Below are 27726 nucleotides of genomic sequence, written 5' to 3'. Positions count from 1 at the left end.
CAAGATCCAGATAAGGTACATGCAGCCACGTATGCGGTGAGGGTCAGGTCAAACAACTGCAAGTACTTGACTGATATGGCTAGAATCAGAATTGGTCTATTCAACATCCGAAAGTCAACCTCATCTCTTGCTCCCAGTCAAACGTCTCTAAGAACGCCATGAAATCATTATCTCCGATATCCCCACCTGGTGCCTCAGTATCCAAAGAGATGTCACTAGAAGCTACCATGCCTACCGGTGCTGGTGAGAGCACCCGATCTAGCGCCTGAGAGATGATCCTCTGCCCCTTAATGCAGATCTCGTAATCACCCTCTTGCTGGCGAGAGAAGGTTTTCAACTGCGCGACAAAAACGCTCAACTTCTGTATAATGTCGGAACGGGGAAACGGTGTTTGTGGCAATGCGGTAGCTACGCTATTTTGGGGCTGTGATCGTCGCAGAAGTTCGGTGCAAAGCGTACCGGCGGCAGGAAGGCCGATGTAGCAGAGCTGGGTTGGTGAGAAGTGGGAGCAAAGGTACAGTTATTAAAGTCCGAAACTCACATCTAAGATGACGCTTGGGTGGACTCGGCCTGAGCGCGTCTCCAATGATACCATATGCAGTAGGGTGCTAATGATTTCCAAAGCCTTGTTGGCGAAAGCATCAATACCCTTTCCAACCCGTTTGTAGAGAGTCTGCAATAGCAGGAACTCATGGTAAAGAAATTCCACGTGATAAGATGCAACTTGCGGATCTGTTTTATCCTCTGTCCACTGTAGGCATGCAGGTAGGCTGCGTCGTAGTTCGTCTGACTTTTTGCAAGCATTTCTATTCAGCAGCTACTAGTTAATGCTAATCCGATCGTAGCTTTGATCTCATGCCACTCACTGAACCTTTTCCTCTAATCCGTCTAGCCTATTACTGAGTGATATTTCCAACGCGTTCTCTTTATCGATACTAGCAGCCAGTCCGGCTCGAGCGTTGGCTCCCTTGTCGATGCGGCCGTCGATATTCCAGCCTTCGGGATCTAAGCGTGCAATAGCTGCGTCTCTTATAGCGGGTTCGGCAACAATTTCCTCGAGGCTCATGTCCAATGGGTATTGGATATTGCAATAACGCCAACATATTCGTGGTGGCCTGCCTAGAAATGTTGCAAGCTCTTTGTCAAGCGCATATGCCCCAACCATCGTTCTTTTCCGTATCTCCTTCAAAAAGAACGGAGCTGTGGTATCGGTATCGGGTTGGTGCAGTCCGAGTGCGAAGACTGTGGTCGTGATCTCTCCGAGCATTTGCCATGTTCTGTGATCTAGGCTTTTCTCAGCTGCTATATGAACCATGATATACTGTCAATGACATACCGCTACTGCCATGCATATGCGATAGATGAATTGCATGCTGGAGCATAGCCCACGACAAAGGATCACTGAGGGTCCCTAAATGATTGCAAAACTGCAGACATGTCTGGCTTGCCTGCATGCATATTTGTCGCAACCCTTCTTTGCTTGTTATTTCGTCCTGATGCTCCAGTCCCAGACCATGCGGTGGTATTTGGTATGTTGCCGTACCAACAAAGGCGAAAAGTAAAGATAACATCTCCCAGCGCGGCGATGCCAACGAGAAGTATTCGGCCAACGACATCGAGTCATGGGTCACGATAGGAGTTAATGTATTCTTGAAAAAGGCCCTGGAGAGATCCAGAAGGCGCGCATACCTGTTTCCCGAGCCCTGGATTGCATTGCGGTAAACCTCTCCTAGGACCTTGAACAACTGATTCATCATTTGGATACCGAAAACCCATCCCGTCGAAACAGCAAAGCGCTTCTCTGAAATCTCGGTATACAACGGTAGGTGCTCTAACAGAAAGAGGACCTGGGCACCCCGTGCCACCTGCTGAGGGTCGATAGGGGTGGATTTGGTGGATGAAGAAAAGTCCACGACATCCAGCTTACTATTGCTGAAAGCACCAGAGTAACTGGTCGGGCCCAGGAACCCCGATCCTGAGAATGGAAGCTTCGACGAATTGGGAAATGCCGCTGACCCTAACACAGTCACCGGGGATAAAGCGCCCAGACTATCCCATGTCAGTGATTTTGCAGGCATCAGCGTTTGTTCCTTGGTTGCTATCTTGGTAGCCTTGAGTGGTCGTGATAATTCACGCGACTTAGTGAGCGGAGCTGGGTGGTAAACACAGAGGTCCGATTTACCCCGACGGACGCATCGATTACATGTTGGGGCTGAATGGTCGCATCGGAGCTTAGACTTCCTGCAAGGCTCACAGGATGATAACTGTCCATTACGGCGTGGAGCAGACATGGCGATGCGCAGCCAGATGCCTGTGAGTCAAATGTGAATGAGGTCCGTAGTTGAGGTCCGACTCCGAACACCCAACAGAAAGAAAAAGAACTCGACGAGGGAGCGGGGGGCAGATAAAGAAGAGAGATAACTGGACAGGCAGCCTTATTAGCCATTGTTGTTTAGCCGTTGTTAGTATAGCCTCGTTCCTTTGCTGCGAGATGAGAGACAGTGGCTTGCGGTCCGATGGCTCGTGCGCCGAGCTCCGAGTGCCGACCCTAACTAGTTCGCCAAGTATATGCCTCAGCTTGCTTGCATCAAGTATATAAAGCCTTCCCCAGCAAGTTCATGTAGAATTAAATAGACAAGAACAATCAAGAGCAGTTCCAATCAAGCACTCGGTTTCTCTCAAATCAATCATTCCACCATTTTCACATCCTTGCAACAATCAACTACATCCTCACCACCATGCCTCTCACTCCATTGAATGGCCTCTACCGATCCTTCAAAGCCAGACAGACTAGCAATGCCAAGTCTGATGGATACGTCAAACCCACGGAGGATCACGTCGAAGACTCCGCATCTGTTCTCAGCGACGCGACCACCCTAGCTCAGAGCAAGACTAGGCCCCAGAAGGTGGCCTTTTCCCAGCAGGGCCCGGATAGCATCGACTACGGTTCTACTCAGTACTGTGAGTAGGTGACATGTCACGAATGGTGAGCTGCTTAGCCTTAAACTGACACGACACGATATAGCTATGAGGGGTATGTCCACACGCGCGTGATAGTGTTGGCAACGATTTTTACGAGGGATACGACCTACTCGGCATAGAACGGGCTGCGTGATGGATATGCATGAAGCTTCCTTGATTTGATTATATGTTATATTTAATATCTTGTGGCATTTGGCAAAGGGGGTTTTTTGAGTTGAATAAGATTGGTTTCGAAGCTATTTCATATACCATGGTAATACATTAGTTTGGTGTGCATAATCTACAACTAGGCTGCCGGCTTAAGGCAAACTAGCCTTTTGGACAGAACAACGGCACATTGGGAGACGCTTTGTAGCAGGAACTGGTGTGTCGTAGAAATATGCTATAAACCTATCTAAGAGCAGCCCCTCTCACTCTCAGTCAAGTCGTTCAGTTGAAGACCCAGGGATGTGAACCATCTCAGATTTTGTAGACTTCACCAGCAAAAAAACAACCCCAGCTGCTGGGCGATGGGCTAGTCTGTGTCTGCACATCAACACACTACCTCTTTATTCGGCACACCCCAGATCTTCATTGGTGGTGGTGGCCATATTCTTGGGCAGTGATTTACCCTTGGATTTTACGACAACGGTCAGGGCCCGGACCGAACGCGCAACCTTGATAAATTATCACGTGATCCTTCCCGGCTGATTGGTCCGTTTTCATTGCTTAGATATTTATCACGTGTTTGTAGATGAGAGAGCAGACTATATCGATATCGCACTCATGATTGAGATCTCAATTTAAGTGCTACCAAGGTTATGCAGTAGACCTCTAAGCTACTACAGCTCGTCTCCTCCCAGAATGCTGAAACCCTCCTGGTCCTCAACACCCGCGCTACCATCGACAACATACCAATCCTTTACGGTCGCAGATCCGTTCACAACGGTCTCCCAAACCTCCGGAGTACACGTCCCGGGACTCAGGACATAGCACTGCGGCTTTGGCATAACAGGAGGAATATTCTTAATATGCCACGTGTCCTTGGGTCCAATTGTCTGGAAATTATCACCAGCAGCTAAGAGGCCAGTCGGAATATCCTTGTTGAAAGTCGCCCGCATGAAGATCTCATACGCTGCGACAGGCTGGTAGGAGGGGACCTCGTGGCCTGCTTGAAAGACGCGAGTGAAGCTGTAGTTGCCCAGCTGGCGGGTCATACCGCTGATCCCGTCGGGTGTAAGAAGAGGGGAGTATCCCGTGTCGGCAAATTCAGTAATTCGCGAGTAAGGGACTGCAAGGCTGGCTTTTTCGCCCCCGACCCAATTGCAGGCGTAATCACGATCACCGTACATCATGTGCACTTTCACCCCGCTGTCGAGAAGGTAACCAATTGCATCCAGGAAGCCGCCGTGGACGATGTCAAAAGTATTTATGAACTGTGTAGCCACCGCGCTCGAAGACGATGTGAAGTTGACGGGTACCCCAAGAGCGGCCAGGACGGACTCCTGCGTCAAATACCCGAGCATGTGCTTGGCAGGAAATGGGTCGTTCTTAGGATGGGCAATGTCGTACCACCCGCGATTGAAGGTGTGGTAGTAGGTGATGGGACCATCTCCCCATTCGAGTGCAAGGCCTCCGCAAATTTCAGACACATTTTTCCCTGGATGAGACAAGCCGGAGTCGCGTTCTTTCAAAGCCGCTTCGCAGGCGAGGGCCTGATCGCGGAAGCCTCCTGGATGCGTCCAGTTATACATGAGTTCTTCGTAGAGGGGTTTATCGAAGATCTCAAGGCCGTAGGTCTTAATAGAATTAGACAATACGCAAATTCAAAGAGGGCGAGGCTAGTCTTACATTATTGTACGGCCAAGTAATGTAAGCCTCTTCTTGGATCACCATATCCATCAAACCGTTCACAATGCCGAGTGTGTCAAGGTGCAAATACTGTGCACCGTCTTCTGCAGTCCCCTCTGCAATTTTGTCATTCTGCTGTTGGAAGAACCGAAAGATACCTGGACCATAGTGGCCTCCGTAACTTTCAGCCCAGAGACTGACGCGATCATCATTGGGCTTGTAGTGTGGGAACTCGAAGAACCAGGTTTGCGCGAAATGCCATAGAGCGTGAGCCGCGAATGCAGTCCCATTAGCTGTCTGTGCAAGCTTCTGGCTTGCAAAGGTACCAACTTGGTGGGTGAGGTTGGACTGAGGAATATCAATGGAGAAATCACCGGAAATAATTTCTTCTTCGCCGTCGGTAGTCCGAACCAAAGTGCCATTGGTCGGTACATCGTATGAGAAGCCGACTTGGGTTGGCTGATCAAGGAATAGGAGATTGACTTCATTGTTCCAGCTGTAAGGATTGAGAACCGTGGTCTTGGAGTCCGATGCAATGGAACAAGGGCCTAATTCTTCAAGGAGCCCCATGAGCGATGAACCACCCGGACCTCCATTGAGCCAAATGGCCAGAGGCGCATTGCTGGGATCTTTGCGGGCTTCGAAAAACCAGAAGAAGCTGGTTGAGGCTCAGTGATGGCTCATCCTCCAATGCTTCGAAGTCTACTTACGTGTTGATGGGATAATCCTGAGCTTCTCCTGTCCCGTCGGAAAGGAAGCCGGGGGGAAGGTGTACATAGCCCGAATAAGATCGGACACCCGGCGTGGTTTCACAGATTCCAGGCTGACAATCAGTGCGGGAACGAGCATAAAATCCAATCCTAGGTCCTCGGTACACACCTCTTTGAAGGAAATGGTCACATTTTCATGCAACTTGGACTTGAGTACGGTGATGCCTTCGGGTTCGGGAGGGAATTGAGCGGTCGCTAGACCCAGAAGTCCCCCAAGCACCAGACTAGTCAACATGGTGAAAAGGCTGAAGGCAAGGATAATTCAAGTATCACAGCCGAGGCTTTACTGGGTATACCAGAGACAACAAAAAAAAGCATCAACATCGTGAGGGGAGAAGAGCGTGTAATACGCCGCATGACTAACTCGGAGTCGGAGCTAACGCTTATCAGGCCCTTGCGCCGGAGTCCGTCGGCCGTGGGGAATGGCGTTCTTAGTGGACGAATGGCGACATCCATCTAGTCAAGAGGCAGATACGTAGCTGACAAAATGGGGCTACCTGCAGACGCTTTGGTGCTGCGGCATTGCAGAGCGGAACTGGTGATGGGAGACCAGCTTATCCAACTCCGGCGAGCTTGACAGACTTGATAAATCGATAACAGATGAACGATTGGAGCAAATGCCCCACTCCTGGCTCAACGTCATTGGCCTGCTTGTAGTACTTTGTTTTATTTTCATCCGGGAGACTAAAGATGGGTAAGTGGGCTAACGGGTAGAGATAGCAGATTAGGTAGCCTAACGGTCGGACATTTTCCAGCGTTGGAGCAACCCAAGGACCCTTATTTAGCCTTTTTATTGCGGTCAACTATAATGTTGACTACTATAGTAGCTTTGGGGTGACAAGCTTCGTAAGCCGATCAACCGTTCGGAGTATCGATGCTCCGCAATACAGCGGGATCATGTTTCAACTTTGCCTCTCCTGCGTTCCATGTTTGATAAGGCAGATGTCAATGGGATGACGAATAAGGCGTCGGAGAACATCGCTTCCCAGTTTCACATCTCCCGTACGTCATGGAGAGCAGATCGTGTTGTGAAGGTAGGTGTCACAGCCCAAGAACTACGACGAGAAAAAAAAAAAAAAAAAAAAAAAAATCCCCTTTTCAGTTGTGTATTTAGGGGGGAGAGATATTGTGGATATATTTCCTATCGATAAGCGCACAGTCTCCGCAAATATCAAAGACCCTGGCAGAAAAACCCTGGGTGCACGGAAGATATCCTTGGTCGACCAGACTCCACCCACTTTCCGAACAGGTATTGTGAGTTTCCTTATTGGTATGGTGCCAGTGATTGAAGCGATCAAAGTGGTTAGTGTGTTCGAGATAGATAGTGGGCATGTCTTAGAGCTCGGAGGACGGATTAACGCCATCGGGATAGGATTTGACGCCTGGAGGGGCGATGACGCGGAGGGACGAGGCTGGACCCAAAGGGCCGCGTGGCCCTGGAGGCGATCGGCTGGTGCTCGACTGGTTGGGGTTACTATGTATAGTGTCTTTTGTCAGCTGCCATCTCAATAGGCATGATCGGGTGTGGCAGGACAAGATGACAATGCGGATGCGTAAGAGAGGTAGATGATCGACGAGGATGAAAGAGACCCTGAAGACCTGGTGGACAGTGGACAGTGTATAGTATTGAATGAACGTGGGCTGGGGAAAGTGGCTGGAGAGATAGAAAGAGAGAGGGTTGAAGAGTGAAAGAGGGACGCCGATCAGGAACCCGAGCAGCAAACCAGAATTAGCGGCTGACGACCGGCGGGGCTCCACCAACAAACAACGTCCAACGGAGTCCCATTGCGCTTTTCACCTGCCGCCGCTAAGCTTTTTTTATTCTCCTTGCTGTCCTCTTCTTTTGGGTCGGTCTTCCTTTTCTTCTTCTTCTTCTTCTTCTTCTTCTTCTTCTCCAGCAGCATTCTGCGGAGTTTCTCCTGCCCGGTTCCTGTCGACCTCCCTTGTTCTCCCCATCTCTCTTACGACCTCACCAGTCCGCTCGTGTGCGACCGTTCATCATGGCTGCTAAATCCCAATTGCCGACCGTCAACACGCCTGTGTCCGCGGAGCCTTCCAAGGCCGCCATGCACCCGGCTTTCTACATCGCGTACGACTCTATATCTGTGGTGGCTGCCTACGGAATGTGCATTAATGTCTCTCTAGTACCTGGATTGCTCTCAGTTCCGGTGTGATCATCTTCAACAAGTGGATCCTCCATACCGCTGGATTCAGTGAGTTGAGCCCGTCTTTTGCGCTGTTGCAGTATGCGATTAGTAGACTGACCGTCGTTACTTCTCTTTCACAGATTTCCGTACGTCAATTCCAATCTTCATGCCGAGATAAACCGTCGCAAGCGACTAACATGCTTCAGCCATCTTCCTGACCACATGGCATCTCGTTTTCGCTACCATCATGACCCGCCTCATGGCGCGGTTCACTACTTTGCTCGACTCCCGTCACCAGGTGCCCATGACCTCTCGCGTATACATGTTAGTGAAATCGTCGTGGAAAATTACAATCAATGGCTGTGTCTAATCGACTATTGTCATTATAGGCGTGCCATCGTCCCCATTGGCGCATTCTTCTCTCTCAGTCTGATCTGCGGCAACCTCGCCTATCTCTACCTCAGTGTGTCCTTTATCCAGATGCTCAAGGTGAATACATTTGACTCCATGTGCGAAACTCCCGCTAATGTGGTCAGGCCACCAACTCTGTGGCTACACTGCTTGCTACCTGGGCTATGGGCATTGCGCCGGTGAAGCTCAGCCTGCTCGGAAACATCTCATTCATCGTCCTCGGTGTTATCATTGCCTCCATTGGTGAAATCAAATTCACCATGATCGGATTCATCTGTAGGTCTCTTCTTCTACTTGCTGCGACTGTCCCATTTTGTTTACACTCGTCTAGGCCAGTTCTTTGCGACCATCTTCGAGTCCGTCCGTCTGGTGATGGTTCAGCGCCTGCTCAGCTCTGCCGAATTCAAGATGGACCCCCTGGTTTCCCTGTACTACTTCGCACCTGCTTGCGCCGTTATGAACGCCGTCGTCACTGCGGTTGTCGAGCTCCCCTCGCTGCACATGTCGGACATCTACCAACTCGGCATGGGTACTCTTTTCCTTAACGCCGCCGTGGCTTTCGGACTCAACGTTGCCGTCGTCTTCCTGGTATGTCTTGCTGAAACCGAGTTCGTCAGCATCAGTTCGCTAATTATCGATAGATTGGCAAAACCTCCGCCCTCGTCCTTACTCTGTCCGGAGTTCTCAAGGATATCCTCCTTGTCGTTGCCTCGATGGTCATCTTCCGCGACCCCGTTACTCCTCTCCAGGCCTTCGGATACGCCATCGCCCTTGGTGGTCTGGTTTACTACAAGCTTGGAAAGGACGGTGTCAACAACCTTCTGGCCCAGGTGCGGTACCAGCTGCTTGGTGGCCCCCGCCCCGAGAACTAGAGTCGACTGTACATAGGATTTGTGGGGAGTGGTAGTTGATTGGCAGATATAGAACGTACATAGAATCGGGCAGGGCCCCAATTGTATCTTTATTATATGAGGTGTAACTGCGAAAACGTGAGTGAGCATACTCCGTAGTCAGTGTGGGATACCAGCATCTCTAGCCTAATCACTTTGTTATGTGCATCATCTTTCCCGTATAAAAAAAATAATGGGCAATACTTGATACCATACACCTGCGTACAGAAGTTGCCGGACGCGACGCGCATGTTTGTTGCTCTTTCCGGGTGGGTCTCTCCTTCTTGCCTGAGGCAGAAGGCGGGGATCCCACAGCATCTCATCTCCTTCCCCCACAGCTCTTCTGGCTCAGCGCACACACTTAGTTCCAAAATTATGTCCTAGGGTATCCACTTACATTTTCAGGCTGGCGATGAATATCATACTGTGTTACTTTTACAGTATACCATTGGAGTATATCCCAGCGACTGCTATGTTATTTCTTACTAGCCGTTGAGATATATATACTACTGCTACTGCCCTCCACTTTTAGTAGTTGTGACTACTACTGACTGGTCAGCATCAGGTATACTGTGAGCGAGCCTCCGTCCACTCAGGCTGATACCCCAATTTAGCTCCATTAAGATCGAATCCCGTCCCATTGCCCGCATCGAAGCCACTCTCATACGCACCATAGCTAATCAGCTCGATGTTCTCCAACTTGGCACCCGCATCCGTCTGCGCCCACAGGCTGAGGCCAATGGTATTCTTGTCGCGGTTGTTGATAATACCAGGTGGGATGGGAAACGTTGTTTGCGGCCCCAGATAAGGAACATATTTGCCATATTGGTATCCATTGATGAAGAGCTGGACACGCACCGGGTCGACGGTCGACGGTGAGGTGAATTGGATACCGAGAGGAACGTCGTAGTTCTTGGGGAGGTCAAGGGTGAAGGTGGTCAGGTAAAATGCGACTCCTATTACTCTGGGTTAGATGCGGATAACAACGGGCAGCGACATCAAGGATATTGATTGATCCTTACCTGACTTGTTGAGTCCATCGAGCGGAGACCCATTCGTCCAGCCGTCCGCTGACTTCGCCTTGTATCCTGGAAGATGCCAACCTTGACGCTCGGCGAGCAAGCCACCTTCGTTCATGGGTGCTCTCACAGGGTCAAGCTCATATGCTCCTATTGTCACAAAGAGAAACAATGTTCTTAGTCTAGTGCGACAGAGAGAAGGGGCCCAGTGGAGTCCTTACCAGCGGCACCTCCAGCGTTTCCTTGGATCTTCCAGCTCGTGAATGAACCACCATTGAGTGTTGCTCCGAGAAGTCCTCGAGGGTTCTCCACGCCATCACCGGTAGACGTCTCGTCATGTCCGGTGTAGTCGATCTGGGTAAGGAGGTTAACTATGTAAGTTCAAGCTAGGGTAGTCTGCGTGCTAACTTACCACAACTGTCAGCAGATTATCGGTCTGCTTCAAGGTATGGTTGGTGAAGCTGATGACTGCGGTAGACGACGTTTCGTCGGCATCACCTGGAAGCGAGGCCACAAGATCCCCGTTCAGCCAGACATTCCAACCAAAGGCCAGACCTCCTTGCGCAGTCAAGTTCGCTCCAGTCACGTTAGCACCATCGAACCGACCGCGATAGATCTTGATGCCGGTATAATAGCCGTAGTCGGAGGCAAACAAGACAGGCAAACTGAGTGGATCAACAGGACTCAGGGTTGTAGTCTTGTTGCACACCGTCCACTTGGAATCATCATAGGAAGACTGGGTCTCGGGCAAGGAGTCGCGAACTTTCCATCCGGTCAAACTGGGGAGCGTAATGGTGCTGCTATCGGCGCCACCAATCGATCCCACAAGGCTCCCATAGTCTGTATTCTTGACGGTGATCTCCTTACCGTTCCATTTGACAGTCTTTGCGGAAGACCCAGCGAATACTTCCACGGTCGTGGCGTTGTCGTTGTCTCCAACCAGATCCACAACGCTTCCAGAGATACTCACATTGCGGACTAGGTATGGGCCCAGCACAAATATCTGCTGTTCCGCTGTCACATAAGGGTCTGTTGTGGTGGGTGGTGCCCAGAATCGGAATGCCGTCTCCGTCTCCAGAAGATAGAAAATGGCGCCATTTGAGAACTTCACGACGCTGCTACCACTGCCTTGAGTGTAAGTGTATGAGGTAATAGTACGATTACCTGAACTGCTAGTCATGTTCACCGAATCACCATATTCCTCGAAGGTCAGATTAGTCGTGTTCTTGAAGGCAAACGACACCTCCTGTCCAGAGCGCGCATAGAGCACGACAACATCAGTGTCCCCAAAAGTGCCGTATGTCGCGATGTCGGTTGACACATACAAGAGCGTGTTATGACCGAGTGGGTAATCAGTCGAGATCACTTTGCTTTGCCTGCCTTGCAGATTGATATTGGGTAAGGTGACCGCCCCCGCAGAAGTATTCACATTCAGGGAGAACGTGATGTCTGTCTGCGAGGATGTGGTAGCCTGCTGCACAACATAGAATCCGGCGGTCGTGTTGGGGTTCCGAAGCACCCATGTGTATGCTGAGGTGGTCGATGTGTAAGTGGTGCCATTCCCTTCCATTTCGACTCCCAGCAAGCCAGAAGACACTCGAGTGAACAGACCAACGAGTTTCGTCTGACTGAGCTTGTCTCTGATTTGTCTAGTCTCTCTAAGAGGAGCGCTGTAGTCGTCTACAGCAGGTAAGTATGGCTTTGCCTGCGGAACCTCACGGAAGTACTTACATGAAGTATACACCACAGGTGCAGCTAGATGGCCCCAGTTTGTACCCCCGTACAGCATGTACAGGTTTTGGAGGGTGACCCGCTGACCAATATTGTTCTTGTAGTACACATCCGCAAATTGTGGACTCAGCTCACTCGTGCACTGATCGTAGAAAGAGTCGGCGCCCCAGGCAGAGAACCAGCCACCTTCGAACTCAGGCATGTATTCGGGCTGCGTGTAGCTGGTGTTTTGGAACCATTGATAATAGTTCCGTACGACTGAAAATCCTGTGGAAGGATTGGTGCAACTGAGCCCTCCCGGGTACGAGTCTAAGCCGTAGACGTTGACCGCACCACCCACATCCTCATAGTCTGTCGACCAACTCCGAGATCGCTGGCCTTTCTCGTTGCTAGTGAAGGGAACGTCCACGCCAGCAGCTCGAAATGCCTCCTCAATCTGCTCCATATACTCGACCAAGGTATTGGTCGCAGAATGCGTGGTCTCCTGAAGTTCATTCTCGATCTGGTTGAGAATGACTGGCCCACCGTTTGTGATGGAGTTTTCCGCAATGATCTTGCCAATACGCTCAATCCAGGGAGTCCATGCCTGGTGATATGTCGCATCGCTCGATCGCAATTCACCACCGCTCCCGTCGCTCAGGTATAGAGCTAGACCACCTCCGTTGAACTCAGCATTGCAGTAGGGCCCAGCACTGGTTATATGTCAGCAATTTCCGAGGAAACGGTGAGCAACTATGTCTAACCGTGCGATGATGTAAATTCCGGCCTCTTGGGCATAGTCGACTAGGCGCTGGATATTGTGTGCTCCGGTCTCAAAGTCATATGTCCCATTGATTGGAGAGTGATAGTCCCAGAAGAAATATAGACTATGTGACAGCCGTCAGAAGTCACGGGTCTGGAAAGAACTCTTGGACATCCACATTGCACAAACCTAACAGTGTTGAAGCCATGTGCGCGCATCTTCTGAAAGACATCAAACCACATTTCCGGAACGGGCAATCGGGGATAATGGAACTCTCCGGAATAGACAAACAAGCGATTGCCATTGACGGTCAGACTATAAGGGTCCCAGGCGACCAGATCTGTCAGACCATCTGTAGTCGCCCGGATTTGGGCGACCAAGATGGCCCAGCACGAGAGTATGAAGTGCAGCTTCATGGTATTATCGCCCACGGCGCAATAATTTCTCAGCATCTATTCCGTACCCTCACATTATATATCATCGGCGATTGCACTGCCCAGCCGGTTAAAGAATCGTGGGTTTGACACCAGTTCGCGCTATTACCCACGCGAGAAAACGGCGAACAGGACATGGAGGGAAGTGGCGCGAAATGTTCATGCAGAAATGGCACGCATATGCAGGTTCAATTACTCCAACTGCCATGGGGGCTGCCCTTATGCGGGTGGATTGGTGGAATAATACTATTAATTCCTAAATCGGGCCAATTCTACCCCGACATTCATCATGTCAGGAGAGGAGAGACTGGGAATTTCCCCGGCGGGATTGCGGGGTAAGCAATGGGGTTTGGTAATATACCCCCCTTTTTTTTTTTTTTCATGTTTCTCTGAAGGACAGGATACCGACACCATCATTATACATAGTGTACATGATTCAGCATGTGCGCTTCACACAATGGACAACCTGAAGATGCAGGTTCAGATAATAGGCTTAACTTTCGACTTCCCCGCTAATATCGGGCAGAAGATCTCTGACCTCCTCTGCGTTCCAAAGCTACCTGCACAGACCAGGTGCAGCCGTGACCCTTTCTTTTCTACATACATAATGGTTCTTCTTTGGCGTGCCATGTTGCCAGGTGCAATCATGGTGGTGTCCAAAAGAGAGCTGAGCTCTCAGCCGCACTCGGTGGAGACCAGATCGGATTCCACATTACTCAGTGGAGTGGAGAAGCAGACACCAACAACATTTCTGTTGGGGAACTGAGGGATACAAGCTCTCCCCAATCCCCTTGCCAAAACAAGTGATGAACCAATGGAAGACAATGCGTAGTCGGAGCGCCTGCTTGCCACACGGAGAGTATTGAGAAGCCATATGAGCTTACATGCTGGCACCTATCTGTGTAAGCCAAAAGTGGATAACTAGCAGGACAGTGGAAATCGCATCAAAGTTTGCACGGAAGCATACCCCTTTTTGGGGCAAACCTCGGCAGCAGCTTATCGGAGCTTATCACTAATCGGTCCAGCCGCCCCACGGCAAGTTTTTCCGCTGCCGCCCTGCCTTTCTTTAAGCCTTCTGGAATCCCGCCCTTTTGTTGTAGGCGATCCTTCATGCATAGACCATCATAGACTCTGTCGTTTTCTTTTCTGTACATATTTCTTCATTTTAATTTTAATCCTCTTTTGCTCTCAGAATATCCAAATGGAGGCCATTCGCTCGTTGGCGAGCTCCCTTTGGGAGTCCGTCACCTTCTGGAAAGCTGCTGCCATCTTCTTCGCTTTGCTTAACCTGAAGACACTCCCCATGATTTGGCATGTACGTCGCATTCGGACCATTCGCGTATCTTCATTATTTGTATATTCAATTTGCTGACAACCCTAGGTTCGCGTGTACCGCTACTTCTTCAAGCATGGCTACCTCATCACCCCTGCTGTCGAACAGCCCGCCCGTCCCTGCACCGAGGTTCTCGAGCCCGTCAGCATCTACTCTCGTGCCCCCATCATCCGACTTCAACATGCACAAATCCAACTCGACCTACTTCTCCGATCTCGATGTCTCCCGTACCGCTCTCATGTCCAGTATCGTCGTGAAGGGAGCTGCGCTCCTGGAAAAGCGTCTGCAGGAACAAGGAAAGAAGGGTTTCTTGGGCTTCATTCTGGGCAGCGTCTACACCACCTTTAAGCGAGAGATCCCCGCATACACCAAGTATGAGGTCAAGTCGCATGTGGCCAGTTTCGACCAGAAGTGGATTTACATCGTCACTTACTTCCTGAAGCCTGGCAAGGGAAAGAAGGGCCAGGATGACCCCGAGGCGCTGAAGAAGAGACTCTACGCTGTTTCCATCAGCAAGTACGTTCTGAAGAAGGGCCGCTACACCGTTCCTCCCAAGGATGCCTTCGAGGCTGCGGGGTACACTCCGTTCCTCTTCCCCACGGCTGCTAATGGCCATGCCACTGGAGCTGAGAATGGTCATGCCAACGGAGATGCCGTTCAGCGTAAGGATACCGCTGCTGCCAATGGTACCTCGGATGAGTGGGAGCGTTTGAAGGCCGAGATTGATCGGGGCATGACTGTTGTGGAGCCGATTGTTGAGCAGGAGGATAGGCTCCTGGACGATTACGTTCACAAGATGACCAAGCCAGGCTTTGCTTAGAGGATTGATATGTTTGTATTTTATAGACCGTTATAGATAGAACTCGTTTCACTGCGAAGGACAAAGTGATAGACTAGCACTTAATACATTTCCAGATTACGATTATCATGCTCCATTTCAGGCTTATTCTTGGTCAACTTTTAACATCCGTTGGGCAATGCGGAGACTAGCCGTAATAGGTTAGCCCGTTACCCGATCCAGGAACCACCAGCATACATCCAGCAAGGTCAACAAAGCGGTGTATGAACCTATCCCTCTCAGGTTTGTTCATTCATTACTCGACCATTGTAAGACTCATGAACAACATAAGACCCCGAACCTCTCCGATTGAAGGATTTCGATGATATAGTGCTTGCACATTTTGATAGATTGAGGAAAGAATGGGTGGAACGCTGTTCAAAATCCGCCAGCGGCATCTGCGAACTGGCTAACAAGTACCGCAACCGAGATGTTTGCTTGCTTCGGTCAATGCACAGCGGATCGTTCAACTTTAGTTTGCGTCTACACTGGGAGGATGACGGCGATGACTGGCTGATTTGGTTTCCGCTTCCAGGGAAATCCATGTTTCCGGAAGAGAAAGTTCGCGGAGAAGCCATACTTATGGCATATATCGCAGACAACACAACCATTCCCGTTCCCCGAGTGATTGCCTCCGGGAAAGCAGACGAGAATCCCACAGGCCTGGGCCCCTTCATTATCATGACCTGGGTCGAAGTGAGATGCATAAGGCTCGTGAGGACTTCGTCAAGGCGAAGATAAAACAACTGCAGCAATATTATGCAGAGCTCGGAGACGAGACCGTTGTCTCCTACGAAGAAGAACAGACCAGTGAAACGGAAGACTTTATACAGGAATATAAAGTGGGTTGTAACGGAATTCTATATGTCATACTCTTTCTAACCATGAAATATAGAAACCTCAATTGGAGATGAGTGCGAGCCTGTTCATAGCAACTGCCTTGGGTATTACAGCCTTGGCATTCACCGCGGCGCGTATTATCATGAGACAGAGTTGTGTGTGATGGGACTTCAGAACAAATATCTTCTTTCTTTTTTTTTTCCCCCTCTGTACATAATTGCAAGGCTACCCTGGATATTCACTAGATAATATGTCTCAGGTCCGGTGGGTCAACTACGACCCTGCATGATGACTAGTAACTTTAAGTAGCTTATCAGGTTTACAAGTGAATAACAGTCTACATCGCTGGATCCACTGGCGTGTGCTAAATGAGAGCAAAGTCATTATTCCAACAACACTGCACAGTGTGCAAATCGGGTCAACCTGATTTGCCTGTTCTCGTCGTTTCTTCCTTGGATTGAGATCACCAACACACAAGCACACGCTACACACTTCAATCAGACACTCCTCTCACGCACTAACGAGTTCCATCTACAGGTCTTTTATAAATAAGGTTCCATGCTTGTCAAATACTGAAAAGCAGATATTATTCTCGAGTATTAAGCTCAGGTATCAAACAATTAATCACTCGCATCCATCAACTGACATATTACCACAACCATTAGTCTTCATCATCATCAAAGACCCCCGGGAGAGCACTGCACGTCTACCAACAGCGATACTATATCCTAGAACCGCTCATTTCTCATTATACTCCTGTGGGTGGCCCTCTGCGTGCCCTTCTGCCAGGTTCTCCGCATGCTCATAGAATCTGGGCAATGGTTCCAACTTCTGCCGAAGTACCCAAACACGGAAATGCCACCATGCATTCTTCAACTGGTAGGATGCGTGCTTGCGCGTCGAGACTGAAAAGACTTGATCAAGCTCTTCCAGTGTGAGTTCTATCCAACATTAGCTTTAGCCCCCCCCAACTGTGACAAAGTTCAATACTTACCCTTAGTCTCCGGCACAAACAGCAGGACCAGGAACCATCCGATCGCACACCATGCGGCATACCATCCGAATGCACCCTGAGCCTTGAATGCTCTTAGGAGCATAGGCCAGGTAAACGACAGAATGAAGTTGAAACACCATGTTGTCGCAGTGGCCCATGACATGCCAACCTCACGCACCTGCAGTGGGAATGCTTCGGCAGAATAGGTGAACGGCACAGGTCCCTCACCCGGGGAATAAAATACCTCGAACAGGTACATGCCCGTTGTGACCATGGCCACCCGCTTCTTACTGGTTGCGTTGTCCGGCTCAATCCAGAATGAAAAGCCACTCCACAGAAGGCAGATGGCTAAGAATGGAAACGTGAAGAGCAGCAGGTTCCGGCGGCCCCACGTGTCAATGGTGAAGAATGCGGGGAGTGCAAAAACCCAATTCAAGATCCCTGTTCCCATGCTGGCCAATAGGGCTTGCTGGATACTATATCCGGAATCTTCAAATATGGTTGTGGAATAGTAAGCTATCACATTCACTCCACAGAATTGTTGGAGAAACATGACAATCCAGCTAGCAAGTGTGGCGCGTCGATTGCGTGGGATCGTAAAGAGTTCGAGGAACATGGAGAAGAAGTTCTTCCCGGTGTTGACTTTCCGTTCCAGCTCCACCTGGACGTATGCGTAGTACAAGTCTCGGGCCGCCTGCAGATCAGTGGGGCGGAGAGTGCGGAAAGACTCGAAAGCCTGGTGAATGCGGTTGTGTTGAATAAGCCACCGAGGGGACTCCGGGCAGAAGTAGACTTGCGCGCAGACAACGACGGGCAGGACCACGGTGGATCCAAGCATAAGACGCCATGAAAGGTCCCTCGATACGCCCATAAAGGCAACGCCCATGATATTCCCAAGCATAATGCCGAATGCTGTCCACATCTGCCACATCATAACAAGGGCACCTCGGATGGGGGCCGGGGAACACTCAGCCGCATACACGGGCACTGTCGATGATTTGGAACCAATACCAAGGCCAAGGACAAACCGTGCAATGAAGAGGTTAACCCAGGAATTAGCCACGCCTTCCCAGATGGAAGCTACTGCCGCAATGAAGCAGGACCAGAAAATTGTCCCACGTCGCGCCAAGTATCTGTTCATTGGCTCGGTAAGCCAACAACCGAGTATTGCACACGCTAGATAAGGTGCGCCCACGATGAGCCCAGTAAGGTAATCTTGCATTTGCTCGGAAAATCGGGGTGCAGTGACCCCAAGTTCCTACTGATTATTAGTGCGTGGGCCACTTGAGTATAAAGACGAGAGAGCACTTACATCGAGATAGATTGCCTGAGCGCCATTGTTGACAGTCTCATCCATACCTTGTACAGCGGCTGCAAGAGAGCACATGGCTTTAGAGAAGCATCGTCAGCATTGGGATGAAGAAGGTCATGACAGGTAGTACTGATGAAAGCACCTACATGCCAAGAAGTAAAGCCGCCAAGGTTGCGACCATTTATGCGTCTGTTCCCGCCGGAGGGTCTCCTTGTCCGCCTCGGTCAGGTCAGGAAGGTCCAATGCGCCCTGCGGATTCTGTGAGATCAAGGCGCCCTTGCGGAATTCGTCCAAGTGGGCTTCGAGACCGTACTGGCGACAAAAGCGCTCCACGTCGTCGAGGAGTTGCTCTCGCGGCACGCCTGCCAAGGGGTTTTCAAATACGGCGTTGAGACCGCCCGAGCGCCCTTCGACATCGAAGACATCGTGTCGCTGTTGTGGCTTTTCAGCGTGCTCAACGCTGGCGGGGTTTTCGTCCTTGTGAACGGCCTTCGCCGTGACCCCTTCTCCGTCCATTGCGAGAGGTCAACTAAAAACAGGATTCCCACACAGTAGACGCGCTTAAAGTCTTGTTGACGAGGTATCAAATCACGATTCAGAGGAGAGGTGATTCAAGTAATGGAGAGGAACCGGAAGGCCGATACCTTGAACTTTCTACGCGACTGTGGCTTGGAGGCCAACAAGAACATACTTCAGTCGCAAGACTTGGGGCTTGAGCGGCTTGACAATCACCTTTTCACGTTTCAGGGTTAATCAAAGTCCTCCGGGGTGGTGGGAGAGACCCCGGCCATTTATCGAATCTCACGCGAGAGCCTTGTCCTAGGAAGTGGATCCCGTCAGTGTATTTGTCGAATGACGACGAGACATCGACTTGGCCAAAACGGCGCATGGGCACAGAGTTCGACTAATCGTTGAGTTCTTTGATGCGGCTTCTACCGACCGCTACGCGTGTGCCAGCCAACCAGGCGGCATCTGGTTGGATTGGAAATACTTTGACCATAAGGCTCCGTTACATCCTAGTCGATGTGGGCGCAAGAAACTGGATTGGATTGGTCACTTTGGACCAGGATGGCCCTTTTCATGCCGTCATTTGAGGATGCATCAAAGGAGGCCGGTCTCTGCAAAGGAGGGGGATGAGGGGAGCACCGAAGCCGGCGTCTGTGATTGCGGTCGGGCGCCGACAAGACATGACCCCAGATAGGTATGAGGACATGGGGGGAGACCAGAGTCAACCATGGATAAGGTCAGTGTACATGGACGATTGAATAGCGTGAAATCAAGATCCCCGGCTGGGGAAACCCCACGGGGATTGGTAGGCCAGTCCAGATGGACGGGGTGTAGCAATGGTCAGGCCACGAGACAGCCGTGGGTCTGCCTAACCCAACTTCGGTTGCTTACAAGAGATATGATTTGAGTGCAATCCCACGCTACGGAAAGCTAACGTGAGCCGGTCGGGGGTTGGTGAAGCTAGGGAAATTAATCGATTGCCTGTCACATTCCCGTTACCATTGTTAGGTTGTTACACGCCGGGATTTCCTAATGCGGCGGTGACTCGGCCTCAGGCCCCCACCAGTGGCCACGTGATCTCCAGCTTTTAGTGATGCCCCAATCCAACCGCACACAGGTTACCCGACATCAGGATCAGGAGTTGTGCTCGTACGGAGTGAAATAACTCTTTTGACTTCATGGGTCATTGGTTGCTTGTGTCGCATTGGCTCCCTTGGCGGTGTTCCATCTGATCCAGAGCACGTAGGTGGCGGCCGATCTATCCGACGTGGCGCTGCCGGCCAAAGCTACCAAAGCTTCCCACGGCTCCTGGTGCTTGCAGATGACCGCGCCCAGTCCTTGGCTCCTCCAATCGCTGCCACTGGCCCGCTAGCCTTCCTGAGTCAAACAGAAACAGAGCGGTCGGGGTAATCCGGCAGGGAGGCATGGTCCGACAGCCTCTACCTCATCTTCCTCATCACATGGAAGAGAGTATAGTAGTACCTTGCACTGATGCACGACTTTCAGCCTTAGGGCTCCAACACGAACATTCATACGTACTCTAGAGACGCTGAGATATCCATGCATCAGTCCACGTGTTCTGAGATATGGTACGCCTAATTGGGCGTCATGCAATGAACCAAAAGGGACACCCGGATAGCTGTCAGAATGAGAGACCACGCTAGATACAAGCGAAATGTATGGATTGCGGGGGAAAGGGTGGAGAAATCGGGGCGGAAATACGCTGCCAACAATTACCCTCCTTGCGGCCTAGAATTCAGGCCAAAGCGGTTTCGTGCGGGTGCGCTTTGCAGCATACAATCAAGTGCTATAGAGTAGGAAAACAGTTATACACGTGGTAGTAAGCCCTGACATTTCCGTGCTGTTTCCGAGATATACAGGTCGCATAATATCTCGTATCGCTGAGCAAGGAGGTGTGGGCTTACACAACCAGGTGAAAATCATTACCCGCCTTGGGTGGACCTATACATCCTGTTCCTGATGATTGGGTGAACAATTAGCAGGACTGTTACATCCAGATTGCACCAATAAGGTCGTTAGGCCTCCAAAACCGAGTGAGCAGCTAAAGCTGGATAACACGGAATCAACACTGTCACTTATGTTTCGATTCCATGTTCCGCCATGATATGCCAGTCTCACCTGATTATAGCCCGCGCGTGGAAAAGGGGTTACACACGACGTTAAGCCGGCTAGTGTCAGCTACGTCGTCTACTTTCAGCCACCATGAAGATAAGCAAGTAACTATCTTCGCCAAGTTGCACGCCTGTAAGCCACTTGGATCTTTGACTTTCCACAAACTTCTACTGAAGGAAGGCGGTGGATCACCCTTTTTCCGGCCGCAGCCACTGCCGGAGGGGACAGTGCGCAGGGATACAGGGTTGGATATCGCATATATGACAGCAACAAGAAGTCTGAACCACGGATTATGATCCAAGAATCTGAAAGTTGAATTTGACATCGAGTGGCTGAGATAATAGCATCATCTGTGAAATGGAGCAACTTTCTGAAACCTCGGCATGGGATGAGGAAAGTGCTTGGAAGGAGAAAGCATGCGACCGGCTTATACAACGCCAATTATTACCTGCTTCCTACTCTTTTGGGGCCGAACGCAAACTTCAGGTGAAACTGGGTGTGGCCATAATCGATATACTTTTAGCACGAGTGGTGGCCTAGATTCAACTAGAGCCTCAAGCAGGAAATTGCCGCAAAGAGGGAGATCATTGTAGGCGGTATGATCGTCTCCTAAATTCCATTTGTTATGAGTGTGACAGGCGTGTTGCCTGCAGTTGGATGTCGATCCATGCCGGATTGTTTCAACGACAGGTCCAGAACCCAGTTTGGTGGATCACTAATCTAACTTCGCAAAGTCACAGGGGGCCAGTAAAACCACTCTGAAAAGTTTTCATGAAGTGATTTAGGGCAAAACGATCATCGTGTCTAAGGTACAATATATTCCGACTCAAGTCTGCTTTTTATTGCTATTTTTCCCGATGAACAGTACATATGTGATTTCACTCAGCTCATGAAATGTCGGTCAAGGTGTATACAGGATGGCAATGCGTTGACAGGATGTCGCATCGACTTCTCGACCAGCTTGCTACGACGGAGACTACTACTCATTGCTGACTAGCCTAGTTTGAGAACGGGACTTCCATGGTTCATCGTTGATCCATATACACTCATTGGTGGGATCTAGTGACCAGAAAGTTGAGCAAGCACGGCCAGAGTTCTCGTGTCCGGGTAGTGCAACGCAAGATCTTGGTCGCTCAGTTACGTGGCGTCGGGCACTGTGGGAATAGCGTCATATGACGCATCGTGCATTTCGCGATACAATCTGATATCGATTCGAGAGGTCAATGTGGTTTCCTAACAAGGTCGTTGTTTCTGATCCCGAGCGAGGTAACGATTGACCATGTCAGAATATATCTATCGGCCATGCGTTCTCTTTTTCGCATTTGATATGGACTCATTCAATTGATTAAAATATTCGATTTCAGTACCCTGCGCAGTCTGCAAGCGTCACAACAATGTCTTCCTCAAAATTTTGGCTTTACGCTTCATCCCGCCTCCGAGACCCCACCGTCACAGACGAGGTCTTCAGCCAATGGTACCAGGAGCATCATGTCCCCGATGTCCTAAAGACAGGCTCCGTGACAAAAGGAGAATTCTTCCGAGCTCTAGGGCCCCAGAAACAGTTTCGCTGGCTTGCCGCATACGACTGCGACGATTTAGATTTCATGGAGCCGGAGAACTTCGCTCGCATCCCGAAAACACATAGCATGCTGGGCACGACCAAGTCGTGTTTAGAGATTGCTGAGTTCGACACAAGGATCTTCCAGCAACTCTTCGTACTGAAGAACGGCGAGGGGAATGAGACGGGAAATGCTGGTATGTATGCCAACTTAATAACGTCGACGTCCATCATTGCTAATCCATAGCGGCATGTATAGGCCCCGACCGGTATCTATTAACCTGCACCTTCCACTGCGACGACAATGATTACGAGGCGCTCGAGCGCCGCTGCATCGATGGGGACATTCTACATGCTTTTCCGGGGTCGCGATGGCTGAAGATCTCGAAACCGTTCGAGGACGAGGATACTTATCTCGGGTTTATGATTGTGCAGGCGCTCGGGGAGGTTGAGCCGAAGGATCTGCTCTGGTTGGAGGATAACTGGCGGTCTTATTTGGCTGAGACGTTGGGATTGGAGAGGCAGTTCTTGCAGCCGCATTTGTGGGAGCTTTTGAGGAGGTGTGAGAATGGTTCGTAGATGCGGTGGGATTCTAAGCTGGGATTTGTTGGGTTCGATAATGCTTCAACTATATATCTCGATGTGGAGATGCTCAGCATGTCCTTGGTAGAATTCGAGATTACTAAAACTTCAGAAAGGTACATTATTTATAATAGAGAAGAATGGAGTTGAAGAAAGAATATATCGAGCTTAATGGATGGTCACACAAGCTTACGATAGCTGACCATCATATTGGGGTTATTCGTGACACAACTGGACAGCAAGTGGAACCAATTCGGCATGCAGCTAGTGTACTATGGAATATATGAGGGCATTCTGACAGCGATTACGCTATTCGGGGCACGGAACGGGTAGCACTGATGTGCAGGCGTGCGACATTAATGGAGATACGACAAGGTCTTGAACTACGAGAAACATTTCCTATTGGCATTACAATGTCATCAGTGCAGTTTTATCATCTTCAGGCAGACTTTGACTCCTCCCTTAAAGTCCTCCTTTTGCTGCTATGGGGAAGGAGTGTCCCAGCACATGGACTGCAAGCCACACTATGTATTAACATCCAACTCCTCAAGCAAAATCATCTTCACCCAACTCTTAGATTATGTGCCTACCTCCCTCCAGGTGATCATTTAGTTCACAGCTCCACTGGCTTTTGCCCGATACAAACGACCCTAGTAGCCACCACGGCAGCGCCAGCCGCAGCTTCCAGCGATGCTTGATGAACGATCTGAGAGAATTCTTTCGCTTCATCGACCTTGCCCTTCCTGGCAAGTGTTCGCGCAGTCTCTTCGCAAGTCACAATATATCCCTCGCAGTCGGCCTTGAGATATTGCTTCAAGTTTTCATATCGATCAATGCTCGTTCTTTTCAGTCCCTCTTGTTCAAAACTCTGCGGAAGACGACCAATCCATTCCTGCCGTTCGCCGGTATTCCAAAACCGAGAGAGGTATTCCAACGCTTCAACCTTGAGTTCGGGCCTGGCTTTGAAGATCTTTGCCTCCCGGATGTTCAAATCATCCCATTGGATCCATCCTCCGGGCTTTAGCATGCGGGTGATCTTCTGAATGATTGACGAGGGATCGCCATTCTGGATAACTGGTAGAAGTAGTCGCAGATGTACGAGATCGAACTGTCCCACCAATTCTTCGGGCAGGTCTTCAAAGATATTCCACTGCCGCAGGGTGATATTGGGTGGCAGCCACTCCACCGGGGGCGCCATGTCGAGAGTCAGGTCGAGCCCGTCGAGGGTCGCATCGGGAAGCTCCTTCGCCAAGTCTATGAGCCAGATGGCTGTGCCTGTGGCTACATCAGCGATGCGGGGATTTGAGGTCTGCAAGGACTCCCGAATGGTCGGGTGGATGTTGAAGCCGAGGTGCTCTTTCCAGAAGTGAAATATTCCATTGAGTCGAAATGCGGCTGCGGTTTCGCTACCAAGGCCGTAGCCGACGTTGTCGGTAACGCGATAGTCGAGCTCGGTTTTGGAGGAAGCCATAATAGTACTAGGTTCCTTTGATTCTTGCACGTTGAGGAGTGGTTTGGTTAGCAGGGGTTCGGGGCGAAGGTCAATGATGCGGTGGCTGGGGGATGCGCGCCGATCAGTGTGCCCAACTTTGGCAGATGAAGGCCACTAATGCACCCGCACCCAATACAATCACACGCAAGCCTATTGGAATCATCAGCGGTGAGTTTCTGGAGGTTCACGATCCGTCAAGTGTTCAGCGACAGACTCGATCTCATAAAGTCCGCGCCTTTTACGGGTTACAGCACCCCCTCACCCCAAAAAGACAGGTTGCGCCCAGTCCTGCATTTATTATTTCCGTCTCTGATGCTTCTTTCCCCAACTTCTGACTGACACGACCAAATGTGCTAAACGCTCCGTGATCCGCAGTTATCTATGACTTCCAGAAGGTAAAATCTGGGAGTGATGCAGCGCCATCTGCCTACAGCTTCGGACAGGGTTCGGGTGATCATTCCAACGTGGGGATAATCTGAAGACTGGAGCGTCTTTACGTCCTTATTCAGATCTCTGAATGTAAAGGAGGGCCTTGCAAGAAATCAACACCGCAGCCTTGATCATTCTCGGCGACTGAAGAATGATGTCCAGCGGGTGCAAATTCTGACAATGATCAAGTTGAACGTTCAGGACTTAACCATGCGTGTCATGCGATGCGGGCGCCCAGATTCTCTAGAACCCGTCACAACATATACTATTCTCCTGGCAGTTTCGGTGGATGATGAAGCTCCACTAGACGTTAACCGAAACATGACATCCGAACCAGGGACGGGAGCAAGTTATGCTCCGATGGATTTAGAAGGTGGATGGTTTGTGCGTCATCGGCTCGGGGATGGTAGTGGAAAAGCATCCACAACTGCCCGATTTTGAGCCTTCAGTGGCCGGGGGAGACAGAGGATCTGACTAAGCGGCAGTTTGAACCAGATGTGCAGCGATCATTGCCGTTTCGAGACGTAAAGAAGCTATACGCAACTACTTCTGTCCAATTCTGCGCCTCACCTCGCACACACAATACTTCGATTCAGGTCTGCTTCGGAAACACATTCTAGGTGCATTCGGCGGCCCGTGCTTCTATTCTTTGCATACCTCCACCGTTGCAGGGGAAATTTCGGACACCGCGGAGCCCGGACGAGATCACAACCAGACAAACCCTGCCATATTCCACGCAACAACAGCCTCCCGTTGTATACCTCGTCGAAGAGATTACGAATCACTATACAGATAGAGTACCAATGGCAGTGACTAAACGTCCGTCCTGGTCTTGGCCTGCCAGATGAAACCACTGAGCCACCATCCAGAATTGGCGGAAACAAGAGCCAAGGCGCGAAGAATACCCCAGACCCGCGGACGCTGTCCGGATCCCTGATCTGATAACGTCAGACGCTCCATGCGTACTAATTGCATGGCAATGATTCGTGATGCGTGTCGATCATCCACCTTTCAGGGTCGAGTTCCCTGAGCTTCTATCCTTTGCTGCGGATCCACGTACGCGGCGCCAAGAAGCTTCCATTGCCCAGCCGGCATCTCGGAGTCCCTCTAGGGTTTCCAATTGCCGCCAGGGTACGTGATGACGAGTCCCCTGACAGTTGAGATATCAGAAATCTTCACTAGGAAGTGAGTACGGCTCACAGGGTAGCCTGACGGCCACGCCAGTATGGGACTGGATGACGCGGCTATAGCAGAGGCATCAACAATGTTGAGCATAAATATCAAGACCCTCAGCCACGACTTGAAGGCCATTACCAGCACGATCGCAGCTCAATTATCTCGATCAGTCAAATAGCTTCATCATGCATTTCTCCAAGCTCCTCACTCTCACCGCGGCCACTCTGGCTTTCGCCCACCCCGGCGAGAAACATGACCATGAGGCCGTCAAGCGGGAGATTCGCCTTCGCGATGCCCTCGCTGAGCAGGCCAGACATGGTGTCAGTGCTTGCTCCAACAGCCACCAGGCTAGACAGGTTCAGCAGCGCTCCGTCTCCCGCCGCGCTAACACTGCCCGTGAGCTGCGCTCCAAGAGGGGCGTGACTGCTGGTAAGCAGGCCTGAACTGGCAAACCGTGATTGCATCGTCTGACCATAAATAGCTCCCCACAAGTTCCGCCGGAACCTCGCGGCTCTCGAAAAGTGGGAAGCCATCAACCACAACAAGACCGGCCTCCTTGACTACTCCCCCCAGACCTCCGAGGCCGACATCTTCGGCGCCAACACCAGCTCCATCCTCACTCCCACCATCACCGATGGCCCCTACTACGTCTGGGGTGAAGTGATCCGTCAGAACGTCAAGGAGGATAAGTACTGTGACGGTGTCGACCTCTTCCTCGAGGTGCAGTACATCGATGTCAACACTTGCCTGCCTGTGCAGGGTGCTCTGGTCGACATCTGGAACGCCAACGCTACCGGTGTTTACAGGTATGGTGCTTTTTTTTATCCTATCATCCGATCATAGCTAAGTATGTAGTGGTATCTCCACCAGTGGCAACTACGCCGCCGACGGCTGGGACTCGACCTTCCTCCGTGGTATCCAAGAGACCGATGAGGATGGTGTTGTCACCTTCCAGACCATCTTCCCCGGTCACTACGACGGCCGCGCCATCCACACCCATCTCCTGACTCACCTCAACTCCACCATCAACCGCAACAACGGCACCCTCCAAGTGGGCACTGGCAGCGTCGCCCACATCGGCCAGCTCTTCTGGAACGAGGTCCTGCGTACCGCTGTTGAGAACACATACCCCTACACCACCAACACTCAGGATATCACCAGCAATGCCGACGACATGTGGAGTGTCGAGCAGGCCACCAGCGCCTACGACCCCTTCCCGGAGTTCCTGTACCTCGGTGACAGCATTGAGGACGGTTTGTTCGCCTGGATCCAGATTGGTATCAACACTACTGCCGACTACACCGACAACTCCTACTACAGCATTGCTGCTTACTACGATGAGAACGGCGGTCACGAGAACTCGGACAGCGCTGCCATGGGTGGTGGCTCTGGTGGTGGTGGTGGTGGTGGTGCTCCTTCGGGTTCCATGTCCATGTCCGGTGCTATGCCCTCTTCTACCAGTGCTTGAGGATTATGAAAATCGCTGAGCGTGCGTCTACGGGACGGGATTTACTTTCTACTGTAACAACATTTTTCTCATATATGTATTGAGTGGTTAGACAATAGACTTTTTACT

General features: G+C 50.7%; 12 protein-coding genes across 12 annotated transcripts; 7 read left to right on the top strand and 5 right to left on the bottom strand.

The window, feature by feature from the left end:
* Nucleotides 1-100: 100 nt before the first annotated feature.
* Nucleotides 101-2353, bottom strand: BO83DRAFT_369308 (putative chromatin structure remodeling complex protein RSC3; the record flags this gene model as incomplete). The annotated part of the gene is made up of 4 exons (XM_025529853.1): nt 1337-2353; nt 867-1284; nt 542-806; nt 101-487 (listed from the first exon to the last, which is right to left on the bottom strand). The coding sequence occupies exons 1-4, from the start codon at nt 2289-2291 to the stop codon at nt 101-103; spliced, it is 2025 nt and encodes a 674-aa protein (XP_025383849.1). The 5' UTR covers nt 2292-2353.
* Nucleotides 2354-2696: 343 nt separating this feature from the next.
* On the top strand, nt 2697-3130 carry BO83DRAFT_381978 (uncharacterized protein). The gene is made up of 2 exons (XM_025532122.1): nt 2697-2961; nt 3026-3130. The coding sequence occupies exons 1-2, from the start codon at nt 2739-2741 to the stop codon at nt 3052-3054; spliced, it is 252 nt and encodes an 83-aa protein (XP_025383848.1). The 5' UTR covers nt 2697-2738; the 3' UTR covers nt 3055-3130.
* A 549-nt stretch (nt 3131-3679) lies between these two features.
* On the bottom strand, nt 3680-6297 carry BO83DRAFT_346378 (lysosomal protective protein precursor). The gene is made up of 4 exons (XM_025528774.1): nt 5692-6297; nt 5523-5635; nt 4813-5470; nt 3680-4760 (listed from the first exon to the last, which is right to left on the bottom strand). Exons 1-4 carry the CDS (start codon nt 5815-5817, stop codon nt 3804-3806), a joined length of 1854 nt encoding a protein of 617 aa, XP_025383847.1. The 5' UTR covers nt 5818-6297; the 3' UTR covers nt 3680-3803.
* Nucleotides 6298-6952: 655 nt separating this feature from the next.
* Nucleotides 6953-7237, top strand: BO83DRAFT_381976 (uncharacterized protein; the record flags this gene model as incomplete). Its single annotated transcript, XM_025532121.1, has 1 exon — nt 6953-7237. A coding segment is annotated over exon 1 (173 nt), but the record flags the coding sequence as incomplete, so codon positions are not given.
* Nucleotides 7238-7245: 8 nt separating this feature from the next.
* Nucleotides 7246-9196, top strand: BO83DRAFT_381974 (TPT-domain-containing protein). Its single transcript, XM_025532120.1, has 8 exons — nt 7246-7671; nt 7728-7795; nt 7870-7875; nt 7936-8053; nt 8119-8218; nt 8266-8416; nt 8472-8728; nt 8782-9196. Exons 1-8 carry the CDS (start codon nt 7583-7585, stop codon nt 9010-9012), a joined length of 1020 nt encoding a protein of 339 aa, XP_025383845.1. The 5' UTR covers nt 7246-7582; the 3' UTR covers nt 9013-9196.
* A 381-nt stretch (nt 9197-9577) lies between these two features.
* BO83DRAFT_369300 (glycoside hydrolase family 35 protein) lies at nt 9578-12938 on the bottom strand (the record flags this gene model as incomplete). The annotated part of the gene is made up of 7 exons (XM_025529852.1): nt 9578-9986; nt 10053-10199; nt 10271-10403; nt 10462-11729; nt 11781-12472; nt 12524-12646; nt 12712-12938. The coding sequence occupies 7 exons, from the start codon at nt 12936-12938 to the stop codon at nt 9592-9594; spliced, it is 2985 nt and encodes a 994-aa protein (XP_025383844.1). The 3' UTR covers nt 9578-9591.
* Nucleotides 12939-14080: 1142 nt separating this feature from the next.
* Nucleotides 14081-15109, top strand: BO83DRAFT_411364 (acyl-CoA thioesterase; the record flags this gene model as incomplete). Its single annotated transcript, XM_025534306.1, has 3 exons — nt 14081-14271; nt 14338-14404; nt 14436-15109. The coding sequence occupies exons 1-3, from the start codon at nt 14158-14160 to the stop codon at nt 15107-15109; spliced, it is 855 nt and encodes a 284-aa protein (XP_025383843.1). The 5' UTR covers nt 14081-14157.
* A 688-nt stretch (nt 15110-15797) lies between these two features.
* BO83DRAFT_141004 (uncharacterized protein) lies at nt 15798-16173 on the top strand. The gene is made up of 2 exons (XM_025526173.1): nt 15798-15969; nt 16023-16173. The coding sequence occupies exons 1-2, from the start codon at nt 15829-15831 to the stop codon at nt 16128-16130; spliced, it is 249 nt and encodes an 82-aa protein (XP_025383842.1). The 5' UTR covers nt 15798-15828; the 3' UTR covers nt 16131-16173.
* Nucleotides 16174-16546: 373 nt separating this feature from the next.
* Nucleotides 16547-19034, bottom strand: BO83DRAFT_420454 (sugar porter family MFS transporter). The gene is made up of 4 exons (XM_025534935.1): nt 18420-19034; nt 18274-18350; nt 16962-18219; nt 16547-16908 (listed from the first exon to the last, which is right to left on the bottom strand). The coding sequence occupies exons 1-4, from the start codon at nt 18787-18789 to the stop codon at nt 16706-16708; spliced, it is 1908 nt and encodes a 635-aa protein (XP_025383841.1). The 5' UTR covers nt 18790-19034; the 3' UTR covers nt 16547-16705.
* Nucleotides 19035-22307: 3273 nt separating this feature from the next.
* BO83DRAFT_322652 (uncharacterized protein) lies at nt 22308-23050 on the top strand (the record flags this gene model as incomplete). Its single annotated transcript, XM_025527904.1, has 2 exons — nt 22308-22668; nt 22731-23050. 2 exons carry the CDS (start codon nt 22308-22310, stop codon nt 23048-23050), a joined length of 681 nt encoding a protein of 226 aa, XP_025383840.1.
* A 406-nt stretch (nt 23051-23456) lies between these two features.
* BO83DRAFT_381966 (class I SAM-dependent methyltransferase) lies at nt 23457-24613 on the bottom strand. Its single transcript, XM_025532119.1, has one exon. The coding sequence runs from the start codon at nt 24522-24524 to the stop codon at nt 23667-23669; it is 858 nt and encodes a 285-aa protein (XP_025383839.1). The 5' UTR covers nt 24525-24613; the 3' UTR covers nt 23457-23666.
* A 1722-nt stretch (nt 24614-26335) lies between these two features.
* On the top strand, nt 26336-27618 carry BO83DRAFT_322661 (intradiol ring-cleavage dioxygenase; the record flags this gene model as incomplete). The annotated part of the gene is made up of 3 exons (XM_025527905.1): nt 26336-26579; nt 26632-26956; nt 27006-27618. 3 exons carry the CDS (start codon nt 26336-26338, stop codon nt 27616-27618), a joined length of 1182 nt encoding a protein of 393 aa, XP_025383838.1.
* Nucleotides 27619-27726: the final 108 nt, after the last annotated feature.

This window comes from Aspergillus eucalypticola, assembly GCF_003184535.1.
Source record: "Aspergillus eucalypticola CBS 122712 chromosome Unknown BO83scaffold_31, whole genome shotgun sequence".
Taxonomy (NCBI): domain Eukaryota; kingdom Fungi; phylum Ascomycota; class Eurotiomycetes; order Eurotiales; family Aspergillaceae; genus Aspergillus; species Aspergillus eucalypticola.
The sequence above is the reverse complement of the archived record's forward strand: the minus strand, read 5'-3'. Positions and strand labels throughout refer to the sequence as shown.